Genomic DNA, 14,568 nt, shown 5'->3' with positions numbered 1-14,568 from the left:
CGGGATTCTTTACTTTGGTGGGAGTGCCACATGCTGAAGAAGCAGATTGGGTGCGAGTGCAAGTGAGGTCAGCGGAGGGTCGACAGGTTTCCCTTTTGTCTTCACTTTTCTCATCATGTGACGAGAGCGGTGAGAGCAGAGACTGTGGCTCGGGGACGTCCTCCTCGCTGTCCAGCTCCAGAGCCACTAGACTGGGTTAGAGGAAGTAAAGGACCAGTACGTCAAAAACATAATATGTCCCCTTTAAAATTCATTTAGCAGAGAGACCTAGTCCAACACAAACAAGACAAAAAACCTCCCTTTAGTACCTGAGGTCACAGGTGTCCATTGGAGGACTCGCTCTGTGATTGGTCGGCTCAGGGAGAGGGGGGCGACTCAACCTGGCGAGGGCCTGGTCAGCGGGTGAGAGCGGGAGAGAGTCGTGGCACTCCTCTGAGTGCGGCGGAGGAGGCGTGTCGGTGGCAGGAAGCAGATCGTCTGCGTCCACCGTGTCCCACAAACTGTCGTCGGTCCCAGTGCTGTCGCTCGTCACGCCACAGACCGTGTACCTGGTGTCGACATCTTCAGACTACAGGAACAACAAGGTGACGTATTAGACTGTTTCATTTTATTTATTTTTTTTATCGTGTAACAATTAATATTGAATATTCATATTAAAGGTGGGCAAAGTTTCAGGTCAGTAGGTAAACATCACAGAGTCAAGAGTGGGACGTCGGTGGGATTTTGTGACATCACAATGTCACAGAACTCCTTATATGGTCGTATGCATGAAACAGTGTAACAAGGACACGCCCCCCCCTACAATACCATATGTCTGTAGAGCTAGCCAATCAGAATAAAGCAGGGCTTGTAGGGAGGGGGGTTCCTTAAAGAAACAGTACCTGAGGATAGGCTGGAGCCGATCCCACCTGTCACCGGACGAGAGGCGGGGCTAAACCCTGGACTGTTCACCTGTCAGTCACAGGGCTGACATAAATAACTCACACCTAAGGACACTTTTAGATTCACTAAGGAGCGTGTGTTTGGACTGTGGGGGGGGGGGAGCCACGCCATGCACGGGGAGAGAACATGCAAACTGCACAAAGAGAGGCTCCTGTCAGACGGGATTCAAACCAGGAACCTTCTCGCTATGAGGCAACAACACTATTATTATTACCAGCATTATTTGGTCACTTTAACACAACTGTAGGGTTTAAAATGACAGTAAGGTGTCACCTGTGTCTGCTGAGGGATCATGGAGAGCAGAAGGTCCGAGGCGGGCTGGATGAGCAGGTTCTGGACTCCGATCGATTCTCCGTTCACTGTGAAAAACACACAGCAAGCAAATAGAGCGATCTCTTTTTCTCACATCCCTTTTCTAAAATAAGATCAACTTCTTCCACAGACGTCCACTGAGAATCTGTTTCTGTCCTGTTTGATGATTTACTGCTGAAGAACACAAAAAAAGATCTTTCTTTGTCCTAATTCATGCAAATACAAGCCAGATGTTTGAGTCACAAGAGAGAGAAAAAAGCAGCTCTCAGGGTAGTCTGACATAACCTGATATCAACACATCTTTGTGACGGGAAAAAAAACCCTCCTTTCAAAGCGAACTGATCTGATAATCCTTCATGCGGGTAATTTAGGGATCAGCCCACATTGATCTTTTCATCACTTAAATGTCATGGGCTTTAAGTAAAGAAAGGAACATGTGATGGCAGCGGACCTGCTCCCTGTTTTTCCCAGAAAGCTCCAGAGATCCAGTTTAGCAGAAGCAGGCCGAGTCTGTTTCTTGGTAAGAAAATCAATTATTGCTTCGTGTTACGACCGGCTCTTTTATTTACCACTGAATATTTTTATACTTCCTGGTTGAACGCTTTTAAAGAAAAAGAACAAAGAGACTTAGATTATAACAAGCTGGTTATATTTTTGATGTACAAACAGAAAAATCAGGAACAGGAAGTCCTCTGTCTGAAACTGTCCTGTAGTTCTATCCCTGTCAGACAGCAGACATCTTCTACGGAGAACATCCTGCTGCGTTCTCACCTCATCCCACTCGGACTTCATTCGAAAAAAGAAAAAACAAACAAAAAACTTGGCTCTAGCAGAAGAAACTCGGAGGTAAAGTCAGAGCAAGATATTAGTTTCTTTTTTTTTTATATCAGCGAGTTTTCCAGAAGATTTCTGCAACTGTGAAAGAAGGCCGAAAATTCCTCACTTTGCCTACATTCGTGCCCCATGTATGTGTCTATGTTATCTTTAATTATTATTATTGTATTTTATTTATTTTATTCTTTTTTTTAAATTGTAAAATCGAGGACCAGCATCTCAGCATGTTATCTTTTTTTTTAAGATTTTATTTTTGGCGTTTTTATGCCTTTATTATAGAGGGAGGACAGTGGATAGAGTCGGAAAGGGGTAGAGAGAGTGGGGAGAGACATGCGGGAAATGGCCACAGGCCGGACACGAACCCGGGCCGCCCGCGCGCGAGGACTAAGCCTCAATACATGGGGTCGCACGCACTGCAGCTGCGCCACCGGCGACCCCGCAGCATGTTATCTTGATTGATTTTTCTTTTGAGAAATAATAATTGTAAAAAAAAGAAGGCCAAAAATGAACCTTTAAAACGTGTTTGTTTGGACCTGATGGCGGCTCGTATAACGGTTCACTTTATGACAAATGCACTCGGTGAGATGTTGAGGCTCTTTTGCATGTTCTGGGTAAAGTAAATGTTTCCTGTGCACTCACAGTAACACTGCTGGCATGACTGCACTTCAACATAAGTGGTGGAAAATCACCTCTCGGTTTTCAGAGCTCTCCGTTGAGCACGTTCCACCCACACTTTGAAGTCTGGCCCGGCCGTGCCAGCGCTAATGTAAAGGAAATCCTGGGCATCACAGAGGCATTTCCTCTCTGCCGCTCTCACACAGAGAAGACACGAAGCAGACTCTCTTCTTCTCTTTCTGTCAACGCACGCAGTTATTCTATTTGTCGGCTTTGCACACGGACGCGGGATTCTCGAGTTAATTAAAATGTGAAGGATGGAGCGTGATGTCAAGGAAACAAGTGAAACCCCTTCGGATCAGTTCAGGAAGAGAAAAAAAAAAACTCTGGATGAGAAGTTTCTCCCTCGCAGAAAAGGATCCCTCAAGAGTTTACAACCCACTCTTCATTCTGACACACCACAGCACAGGAAATTAGCATCGGCCGTAACCACGGCAACACCTGAAGCACTTCAGCATCCTCCTTGAAAGTTTTTATAAGCCAGGCTGAGCTGGTACGCGCCGCGTGCTTCAGAGGCGTCCAGGTTGATTCATGCGTCTGACCTAAAATGTCAGCTTTTGTAGAAACCTCAACGTTTGAGCTCGTTAACATTCCCCCCCCCCCCCCTCACTGCAGGCACAGAGCTCCACTGTCCCATCCAGGGGGGGGCGAGGGGGGGGCATCTCCCAGCTCAGACAGACAATTTTTGTTGAGTGGGATCAGTCTGACCCCATTCCTGTCTTTGTCCCAGTGACACGGCAGATTCCCTGACGCTCAGCCGGAGCCGCGGATAGAAAAACGCTCCAATCACGTTTTTCTATCATGATAGCTTTTTGTACGTCCTCGACGACATGAGTGTGCGATAGCAACGTTCAATACTTAGCCCGAGGGAAACATTACAGAGGGAAGGCGAAAGAGGACCATCCATATTTTTAATGTGACTCTGTTTCCTCGTCCTCACCGGTTCGGTTATTTTCAGTCATTTTATTTTAAGATCTGAAGTCATGAACTCGTCATCACAGAGGAGTTTTTATCCAAAAGGAAAAAACAAGATGAAGAAGTCGAGATCAAGAGAAAACAATTGAAATGTTCTTATCAATGGAAAACAGACGAAGTATCTGTGAGTCAGCTTCGGGCCGGCGTGGAACGATCCAGAACACGGATTGCATCAACATCAGGCCTCTCGGGGGGGGGGGGGGGGGGGGGCTGTCAATCAAAACGACAATAACAAGACCTGGCGTCGAGACAAGCGAGGGTTTATCGTCCGGCGTGTTCAGTTACCAGAGTCCATGTTTAGTCTGCATTGGAGGAATGAGATATTTATACGAGGACACTAAACGTTGGAAGGGACGAGCGGCGAGCGGCGAGCTCACAGACTCCAGGAGGAGAACACGTATTCAATCACACCAAGCAGCCGTGACAGCTGTTAATCCCGACCTGCGTCTGTAGAGCTGCGACTGTATTGATTTTCTATGATGTGATCCAAAACAGAGCTCTGCTTGTTGTACCAGCAACACAAGAGAAAAGCCTCTTCGTCCCGTTCCCACACCCTGCTGCTCAGCCACAAATATGATGATGAATTATCTTATTATTATTATAGAAGCCACATGGAACTTTTTCCTAATGCCGGGATTAAAAAAAAACAAAAAGACAAAACCAGAAGAAGATGCATGACATGCTGAAACCCTCCTCCGAGGACGCGTTGATGGCACGGCATCAGATCCTCTGGGTTCGACTCTGCTGCTACCGAGCGATGAAAACCAGACGCCAAAGTCGTTTTTGCCAAAACGTAAAAAAAAAAATTAAAAAAATGAAAAGAGTAGGATGATCTGGGAAATTTGTTTCTCTCTCTTTTTCTTGAGCAAGAAATTCCACGGGTCTAAAATAAACCAACGGACGCAGACAAGTTCAGAAGACCCACCAGATGTGGAGGAGGGGTGCTCCTCTTCTTCGTCTTCATCATCGTCCTCATCTAAAGACAGAACGAGCCGTTCTTCAATAACCTGAAAAAAAAACCGAGGTTTCACACGTGTTCTCAGGAGGCAGATCTGTAAAGATTCGCAGCACAGACTGATAAAAACTGAAGGCGTACTCACGTCTGGCCGTGCAGGCGCTTCGGCTCGGAGCTCCTCGCTGGTGCCTGCACAAAATAAAAATATTTAACCACAAGATGATGCACGACACACCAGCACTCTCCTCCTCCTCCTCCTCCTCCTCCTCCTGAGGACATTCAGGTCCTCTGGATGTCACTCCTCTATCAAGGAATGGAAAAAAAAACAAAAAAAAAAACCCTGGCAACGGAGATGTTGTGCTCGTGCAAAGCAGCAGGTCCAGAGGAAGAGGACAAACTCCCCGCTGGGCAGTTGTTATTTCGAGAGGATTAACGGCCGGCTGCAGAAGTCGGGACAGGGTGAAGGTCAATACTGAGGTACACATCCTGCTTCCCTTTATGGGTCGATACCACCGTCTACCATCGCCATGGTTACTGGAAACAGTAGCAACAGGTTCAATGAGAGCTACTATGTGTGTGTGTGTGTGTGTGTGTGTGTGTGTGTTGTTGTGAATGCCTGAAAGAGAGGCAGTGTCAGGACCTCTGTGTGTGTGTGTGTGTGTGTGTGTGTGTGTGTGTGTGTGTGTGTGTGTGTGTGTGTGTGTGTGACTGCATGCCAGCCTGAGCAGGAAGAATAACAATCCGCCCCTTAAGTTTTCTCTGTCCACTCGGAGGAAGGAGACACACACACACACACACACACACACACACACACACACACACGAACACACACACACAGACACACACGCACACACGCGTGTAATGGAGCGAATGCCTTTTATGGTTGTTGGAAGTGTTTTCTTTCATTTGTAAGTGACGGCTGTGTGACGGTAAAAATGTTTGCTCAAGCTGATCTGTGGTGCTTTTAGTCGTCACAAATTTGATTAACCGCACACACACACTCACACACACACACACACACACACACACACACACACACACACACACACACACACACACACACACACTAAATAAAAGCTGTTTGTCCGTGCAGAGAGGGCTGCTTCTATTATTGAGGAATCTGTTGCGCAAGTGGAGCTAAAGAATTAAAAAAAACACTCTTCATTAAATCGCTCGTTTTGTCTTTAAATCTGTGAAAAATGCAACAAAACGAGAGAAATAAATAAATCAGCATGAAAGAGACGAAAAGAGTCTTTATAAACTCCTCAGAAGAAAAACATTTATCATCCAAACAATGTCTCAGGATTAGCTTGTAACTTTAGGACTAAGCACAATTACATGTGTCTTATTGTGCTTATGTAACCCTGTGTGTGTGTGTGTGTGTGTGTGTGTGTGTGTGTGTGTGTTTGTTTTTTTTTGCAGCTAACGTTTCACAGCCTCCATGTGACAGCGACTGAGCGGCACATTGGACGTGTCAGGATGGAGCTGGTCACACAGTGTGTGGAAGTATCACAGTCATGTGAGCTGATTATTGGTTGTGATTGATCGTCTTAATTTGGGTTTAGGAATCTTTTTCACTTTCACTCGAACGTCTGACGTCTAACTCTGTGACACAGAGACAGAAATCTGTCAGTCGTCAAATTTGAAGAAGAAAAATCAAGACAATAAGTTCAGATACATGAAAAGTCACCACATGTATCTGACAGCCAATAATATCAGCCGACTGTTCGATCAATAAAGCTCTGATCAGTGGCGACTGTCTCTCTAACACGTTGTCTCACCTCCGTTCGTACGAAGGATCTCATTTTTGATCGTCTTGTCTTCCTCGTCCTCGGCTTTGAGCTCGTCCATCTGAAACAGACGTGAAGCACAGACTGTATAAAACATGGACGTCGCCTCAGTGACGTCACACATGAAGAAGGCCTTTGAGGCCTGACGATGGTGGCGGCCATGTTGGATGCTAACTGAGTTTTGAACAATCTAGAAATAATAATAAATTAGCATGCAAAAAAATGTGACTGATATAAACAATGTGTTGAACCAGGAAGTGAACTTGTTTATTTGTGCAGTAAATATGAGCATTTTTAATATGGGAGCTAACAGGGATACATCGGCTTTTGCAGAAGCCTCAAGTGGACACTTTAGGAACTGCAGGTGTTTTTCTTCCACTAATGCACTGGCTTTATTTTTCAACATTTGAAGTTGCTAATCGGTCACACAATAAGAAAAAAAAACAAAGGAGAAAATCAGCTCGAGTCAGCTTTGTGTAAAGTTCATTTTACTCAGTAAGACGGATAAATCGTTTGAATCATTACAGCTGCCTGTCGCTGTGATGGACTGCCTCTGTTTTGTTACCTGCTCTTATCAAACTGTCAGAGTCAAAGGCTGTGAGAGTTAAGAGTTTAGCTGTTTACGCAAGACTAGGCAAAAGCTGCGCACACACACACACACACACACACACACACACACGCACACACGCGGCCTTATCTCGAGAGCACAACACGGCATATCATATCACTGAAATATTTACTACCTACTGAGTAACTTTTTCACTTTAGGTGTGATAGCAATGACAGTTTAAAGACTCGCCAGTTTGAGGACGCAGGGGTCTCTGGGTCTCTCTCTCAGGATCATGATGGCGTCCTGAGGGCAGCAGTCGGGCGTCTGCTGCACAGTCAGGGTCAGGGAGTTCGTCCCGGGGCAGAACCTCAGCATGCAGCGGCCGTCCGACCAAACACGGTGCAGACCTGAGCGGGCAGCAGGAGCTGGACGACTGAGGACGAGGAAGAAAAGGCCAAAAGCCCCAACGTCATGTGCCGACATTTTTTTTTTTTTTTCAGAACAAAAAGGAGACTTCCTTACTTAATATCCTGATCGGAAATCTGGATGAGTCATCATGTGCTCTCTTGTGTTACATGATTTGTACCCACTGACAGCTTTTTCAGTCTCTGTTTGTAATTTTGAAATATTGTGCAAGAGCTGCTGTGAAATGAGACGTTTCGGGTGCGGTGTAAAGAATCGTTTTCAGCTCTTATCGCAGACGTGAACGGCTTTCCTGAGCCGATAATTAAGTCTGCACAATGACTAACTCGGTCTTGGATCATGTGAAGTTCCAAGCAGCTTGTTAATTTTTTTTTTTTTTGGAAAGCAACAGCTCGACCTTTCTTAGGGATGAGGAACAGGGTCCAGAAAGCTTTTTAACACCTTATAAAGCGGAGTCAAAATGTTCCAGGAGGCAAATGAAGGTGTCTGCTTCCAAGAAACTGAAGGAGAACGTTAAGCTTTTATGTCAGTACGAATGCACAGCTGCAGTTTTCTCACAACTCAGAAGTTACATAAGAGTGTGTGACTGTGGTCTTACGCTGCCAGAACCCTGAACAGGTCATGCTGTCCGTCCCTCTGAGCCAGCTGCAGGGGGGTGTCTCCCTCCTGATTGGGTGAGGTCAATAACCTTTGACCTCTTGGTTGTTGAATAAAGAAGCGGGCGAGGTGGACCAAACCCAAACGCACAGCGAGGTGGAGGAGGGTTTCTTTGGGTTGCAGGTCAGAAGCTGGAAGAAGGAGGAAACAGGAAGGAGGTTAGAAGGAATCCACGGACAGGTACGAAAACAGACACCTGAACTGACCTTCAACTGCAAACACAGCTGTCAAAACATGAAGCAGTTATGCAGATTTGAAACGAACTGAGACTTAGATACAACGTGATCACGACCTTGTGAAATTTTATGAGAAATAAAATCAGTATGTTCTTTTTTTTTTCCTCGTCGTTGATGTTGTTCACAAAATCTCTCAAATATCTCGTCATGCGATGAGATCGATCCATCGCACAGTAAACCTTCACGTCTCACTGAAGATATTCTCAGACGTTCAGAGCAGCTGCTGCATACGAAGGGATGCAAGAAAACGAAGACGACTGGTGGAGATGAAGGACTAAAGGGGGCGTTCAAGGACAGCGGGACAAACAGAAGACGCGGATGCTGCATTCTGCCTCTTTCAAAGGAGCGTAAACAAATAAACAAACTCCATCCACTGGATCTCTGAATGATGTTTAGACACTAAACATCTGGGTTAAAATCATGTTGACACAGACACTCCACACACACACACACACACACACACACTCTTGTTGTTGTGTAAGCACAGGCGTTGACGTCCAAGCCGGAAAAAAAAAAAAGTGTGCACAAGAATTCAACTCTGATGTCCTTCTTCTGCTTCCAACTTGTTCCCGGGAGCCGTGACATGAACAGAAATGCCCCCGTCACCTCCGTGATGGCGCCCCCGCTAATTGTGACCCAGTTTCAGGCGGCTGACAGGAGTGAATGCTGAGCACGCTCTTCAAGCGAAAGTTCAACTAACAAGAATGTCATTGTCAGTCGGAGCGGTAAACAGAGCTCTGAGCGAGCAGGGCCCGACAGATGCTTTGCATTTGCACCTCGCCCATGTTTGCATGGACATTTGTTTTTCTAAGCAGGTCGTATAGACAAACTGTGCCATTGTTTAATAAGAGGATATGCACGCCACTCGGGTCCAAATAACACTCTCTATTCTCTGCAGGCAATGATGTCGTGCACTCATTTGGCCCGAATGGAAAAACATTTCGTACGCGACACTGGCTGCCTTCAAGTCGCACAACTCAAACGTGTAACAGTGAACTTGGATCCATTACATCCTTTTAATATTATATATATATATATATATATATATATAATATAAAGACATAATATATAATATTACACTATTTTCAGAAAACAGGGACGCGTGATTGGTTCTTGAAATTCGAACCGAGTGCAGACATTGGTCGAAGTTTTTACGCGTTTACAAAATGCTACACAAGACGTTTTTTGGTTTGTTTTTTTCGTTTCTTTTTCAGAGCACCTGAGTTATTAATTACTGTCAGGACCTAAAGACACTTTCAACCTAAATCTTAAAAATAAAGTGGATCTGGAGGAAGTTAACGAACGCTGCCTTTAACTGTGGTATTACTCGAAAGTTGGAGGAATGCGAGCAGCATCTGTCTGATGGTTTAGTGGAAGCGATGACCTGATGGCGTTCTGTCAGATCCTAAAAAAGATGATGACAGGTTTGGAACATCTGACCCTTCGTCAACGTCTAAAAAGCCATAAACTATCATTACCAACAGGTTGGGGATTGATTTATCGCCCATATTTGGACGTCTAATCCGTCGAAGTTCTTCACCTCCTGGCACGCTTCATGTCTTTCCTTTCGACCTCAAACAATAAGGAGACGTCAATATTTTGAAATAATGAGACGTCATTAAAAGAAAACAAAATCTGAGGCCAGACGCCAGAAACAACGGGAGGAGGGTGCAGCGCAGAGGAGGATTGTGGGAGTTGATTTAATAGACACAGCGGTCTGAACTGACTGGAGAGGAATAATGGCAGTAATTGCTCCGTCTTTGGAGAACACGGGCTTCGGCCTGGCTGGCCGCTCCTGCACATCATGTGAGGAAAGATTTGGCTGAACAGTCTGATCTCATGTCGGGTTTCAAACCGACCTCGGCGCTGATATGAAGCTGAGAGACAGATGTTGTTCTCGTGTTTCAGGGTAAGAAGAGAAAGTTTGCAAATCACAGACAATCAAATGGCTGCATTAAACACAGGTTGATAAATTAATGTAGGTTCATGTTAAAATAAAACCCATGGGAAAGGAACGTCTCCTGGAGGATCAGCAGCTTAAGAAAGTTAAAGAATTGCACTCTTACAAATCATCCACATGTTGTTTTATCTGCTTAGCTGAAGAGAATCCCTGATATCTGACCTCTGCGGACGATCCAGGAAGACGTCGATCACGAGTCAGGATGTGAGGGAACGATTTCAAAAATGAAACTAAAAAGAGTGAACACCAGTCGACACACATCCTGAATGTGCCCGCTGGTTCTGTCTTCGTAGATTCACACATTCGCACATTATTCAGACCACTGACTGGACGAAGCCAGAACAGGCCCCACATCTGACACTGACGAAGCAACGGGATTCAAAATGGAGCCTTTAAATGTGTCCACTTGAGGCGACGCTCACACGTACGGAGAGTTGAATAACTTTTGTTTCACAGCAGAAACGACGCTTGGGAAAAATGTATCTTGGTTTTATAGTTTGACCCATGTCTCATCTGTTAACATGGAGGAGGCGGAGCTTATGGCCTATGCTGCAGCCAACCAGTAGGGAGAGCTTCAAATGTTTTGGCTTTCATTTTTGGAGCTTACCTTCTGTTGGCTGATTGTCCTTCAAGTGTTTCCACTGCTGAAGATAATCCATGTTGGCCATGGCCCACACGATCTTTTCATCCAGCTGCCTGAGAGAAACGCCTTCACCTGGACTCTGCATTAGTGGCAGCTCCGCCTCGCTGCGCTCCAGCCCTCCAGGAGAAAACTCCTCGTCAGCTGCCGTCTGAGCTGATGTGGAAAACCTCTTGAGGACTTCCAGGTAGCTCTCAGGTCCAAGCCGGTCCCTGTTAGCACTCAGGTACTCTGCAGAGTCCTGGGCAACGTCCCTGAGGTAATTAAGAGCGGCTTCACTCTCACATCGCCGGAGCTGCTCTTCTACGTAGCAGTAGGCAGTGACAGAGGCGTCTTCGACACGGTCGTGGCCTTCGGAGCGGAAAGCAAACAGAGATGAGAGGAGGTAAAGAGAGGGCGATCGAGGAACCGTTAGAGGGCGAGGGAAGGACGTACCAGGAACTGTGAAGCGAAGTGTCAGGCCGTCGTCTCTCGTTGCGGTCGTCACATGAGTGAGTCCAGCGCCTCGTACCACCACATAGAACTCGGCCTCTTCAGGAACATGTGCCTGCAGCTTCACGTGGGCCTCCACCTGACCCTGACGGGAGAGAGAGGAATCCATTTCATCATGTAGAGAAAAAAAAAACATCATCAGCACAGACGATTAACATTTCAGGGATTTTTTTTAAAAAAAATTAAAAAATCAAATATTTTCTGATTCCAGCATCTTGAGCGTACGATTCCTTTTTATTATTTGAATTCAAAGTTTAGAGTATTTGACCTTTATGTTGAGAACTCAACTCTGTGTGAGTGCAACAAATGGACCAAATTTGCGCTCCATCTTATCCCGACCTTCTTTCTACTGAGCCAATATGTAAACACAGCAGTTATTCATAAAGTTACCTGCAAGGTGCGAACTTCATGCACGTAACAAATTCTTCAGACTTTTTCTGCCAGCTCGTATTTTCTTTTTTTACTCTTTCGTTTAAGAAGGGAAAATGTCCAACATATATTTATATAAAGGTGGAGACAGTCAGCGTCGTGTACGTCCATTTGGATAGGTCGTATCTTACGTCCCTGGACTGCTCCTGCCCGACCCTGAAGATTTCTTGGTGGTGATGTTGATGTGAGGAGTGCGTATGTGAAAAAGTCTCTCTTTTTTTTTTTTTTTTTTTAAGACCCTGCTGACAAGTTCAAGTCTGAACTCATTGTCCTGACTTTAAAGAGCGAGATCAGACAGCAGGGGCGTCCAGGGTGATTTTCTCACAATGGGAGTGAGGCGCACCCAACAGAGCGTCTTCTTCGTGCTCCGTCTTCATAATGAGATTCATTATTTCTGTTAGGTTGACCTTGTTTTTTTTTCTCATTGACCTCAGCTAAACTCTGCTCACTCATGCATCGCCTCAAAGATCCCTCACGAGCGTCATGTAGAGGGGAAAAAGAGGCAACTAGAACCCAAACTCAGACAACCATTCTTCATTAAACCAACTTTTCAAGGACAACCAATCGGAGTAAAGCCATTTTTTATACGAGCAGAATTAAAAACCAATGGTGGAAAATCTCAACTCTTAGCCAGTATGTTTTCCTTGAACTGTAAAATAAGGTTAACTCAGAGTGCATCTTACAAGTTCAAGAGGAAAACGTATACTTCAAGTTCCATCATTGTGTAATATCCTTATCTTCTGTTTACTTGTCCTCAGCTTGGGGGTTTTATCTGAAGATTAATGAGGCCGTCTTTCTTTTATCTTCTATGTTAATACTAAAGGCCGAGGCATCCATCATGTTTAAATGTATTTAAAGCTTCTCCATCAGCTCCACTTCTGATTTTAAGGCTGTAACCATTTCACATCAGCCTTTTTCTGTTTCCCAATCAAAGACTGATTTAACACTTGAGACAAGAAGAAGAAGGAGAAGAAGAAGGAGGAGGAGGAGGAGGAGGAGGAGGAGGAGGAGGAGGAGGAGGAGGAGGAGAAGGAGAAGAAGAAGAAGAAGAAGAAGAAGAAGAAGAAGAAGAAGAAGAAGAAGAAGAAGAAGAAGAAGAAGAAGAAGAAGAAGAAGAAGAAGAAGAAGAAGAAGAAGAAGAAGAAGAGATTGTTTTGCCATATATGGGCATTGCATTGTATCGTCGTAACAAAAGTAAAATATAAACTTGATCACAGTACTTTGTGCATCCTTCAGGGACAAAGACCGTCTCAGTTACAGATCTGCCATCTTATTACTTTTGTCCAAGTCTCCGAGGTGCGTCCGTCCGAGTTGGCCTCGGCCGATGGTGGAAGCCACAAAAAGGCTTGTTTTCCAAAATGCTCCACATGAAGATAATAACATGTGAGAGGTCGCTCCACACAGCCTTGTAAGGACAGAACATCTTGTCCCTGGCTAACAGATCAATAATCGGGCTCTCTCTCTCTCTCTCTCTCTCTCAAGGTCTACAACAACAACAACCAAGCCTTCAAACTCAAATCTCTTTTTTTATTTGCTTTCCCTTCACACTCTCGGTGCTTCAAGACTCGCTATCAGAGTCGGGTCCGCAGACTTGATAATGGAGCTCTGAGTCAGACGGCACTTTTTCCAGCTTGTTGCGTTCACTAAGTGGTGTGTGTAGTACCACTTAGTGTACACTCAGTACCGTTAATGCTATCAGCGATTGTTTTTCCACCTTAAAGGAAGATAAGTCGACAGCCTGGCCCGAGGTTGGTAGAGCAACGCCGGTGAGAAAAGACCCTGTGAATCAGTTAGTTTACGGTTTATGGTAGAACGTCTTCGTTTGGGCCCAGTGCTGCAGAACCTCTTTTGTTTTGGTTCAGAAGAGTTTGCCAAAACTTGTGCCAAAGGTTTCGCTCAGGAAACAAAAGTGTTTGATTGCACTCAATGTGGACCGCGCTCACGAGAGTCGTTTCACCTCCACGTGCCAGGGGACGTACTCGGATGAACTCCTCTTATCCAATCATGCTCAGCGAGAGGAGACCGTGCTGGAGGAAGGTTATTAAACTTGGGTCCAACACTCGTGACCTGGCTTTGGCGAAACCTTCAGCGCTGCATGTTCCATGATAAAGGAAGTCGTTTTTCAGAACTTTACAGGTACGATGAGGATCGTTGATTTTAGCGCCACCTACTGGAAAAAAGGAAATCAGCTGTGTTACAAGCTACTGCAACGCCAACTTCAAATAATGCTTTAACATGTTCATTTAGGATCATAGAGAACTGTGGGAGTACGATGTTGCTGTGGAGGCACGCCATCGAGAGGGACTTCTTATATTCCAATACTTGGACAAAGACAAAAATCATTCATAAAAAGTCATATTCTGATATAATCAACTGTGGGATCGAAGAGTTATCTCTCCTCTATCTTTAGTCTTTCAATTCTTTTCCAAAAGAATTGTCCTTCGACTATGAGGACACATGTCCACAGAAGACACAGAAATGTATGTTGTAATGTGGTTTTTCATTGAATTGTCCATGCAGTCAAAGGTCAGTGTGACCTAAAGAAGACATCATGACTGGACTGGATTAAAAAGGTGTTTTCATTGAAGCACCAAATCAAAGACGCACATGTGACACATGTGGGTTTATAGTGTGAACATGTTGTTGTCCATTCAGAGGGGGGGGGGAGGGGGGGGGGGGTGTCATCAGATCTGCTGCC

General features: G+C 45.1%; 1 protein-coding gene across 1 annotated transcript in view; it reads right to left on the bottom strand.

The window, feature by feature from the left end:
- The window catches only part of arhgef28a (Rho guanine nucleotide exchange factor (GEF) 28a), a gene marked incomplete at its 5' end in the record, with an annotated part of 32,879 nt that extends 21,329 nt beyond the window's left edge, over nt 1-11,550 (bottom strand). Inside the window, 10 exons of the mRNA XM_079363768.1 lie at nt 14-191; nt 309-568; nt 1,216-1,301; nt 4,664-4,745; nt 4,839-4,882; nt 6,475-6,673; nt 7,283-7,466; nt 8,055-8,244; nt 10,917-11,300; nt 11,385-11,550. Of these exons, the coding sequence (XP_079219894.1) occupies nt 14-191; nt 309-568; nt 1,216-1,301; nt 4,664-4,745; nt 4,839-4,882; nt 6,475-6,673; nt 7,283-7,466; nt 8,055-8,244; nt 10,917-11,300; nt 11,385-11,550 (1,773 nt within the window). The remainder of the gene's footprint in view (nt 1-13; nt 192-308; nt 569-1,215; nt 1,302-4,663; nt 4,746-4,838; nt 4,883-6,474; nt 6,674-7,282; nt 7,467-8,054; nt 8,245-10,916; nt 11,301-11,384) is intronic.
- Nucleotides 11,551-14,568: the final 3,018 nt, after the last annotated feature.

Source organism: Symphodus melops, assembly GCF_947650265.1.
Source record: "Symphodus melops genome assembly, chromosome: 16".
Classification (NCBI taxonomy): Eukaryota; Metazoa; Chordata; class Actinopteri; order Labriformes; family Labridae; genus Symphodus; species Symphodus melops.
This window is presented reverse-complemented; position numbering and strand designations above follow the sequence as displayed.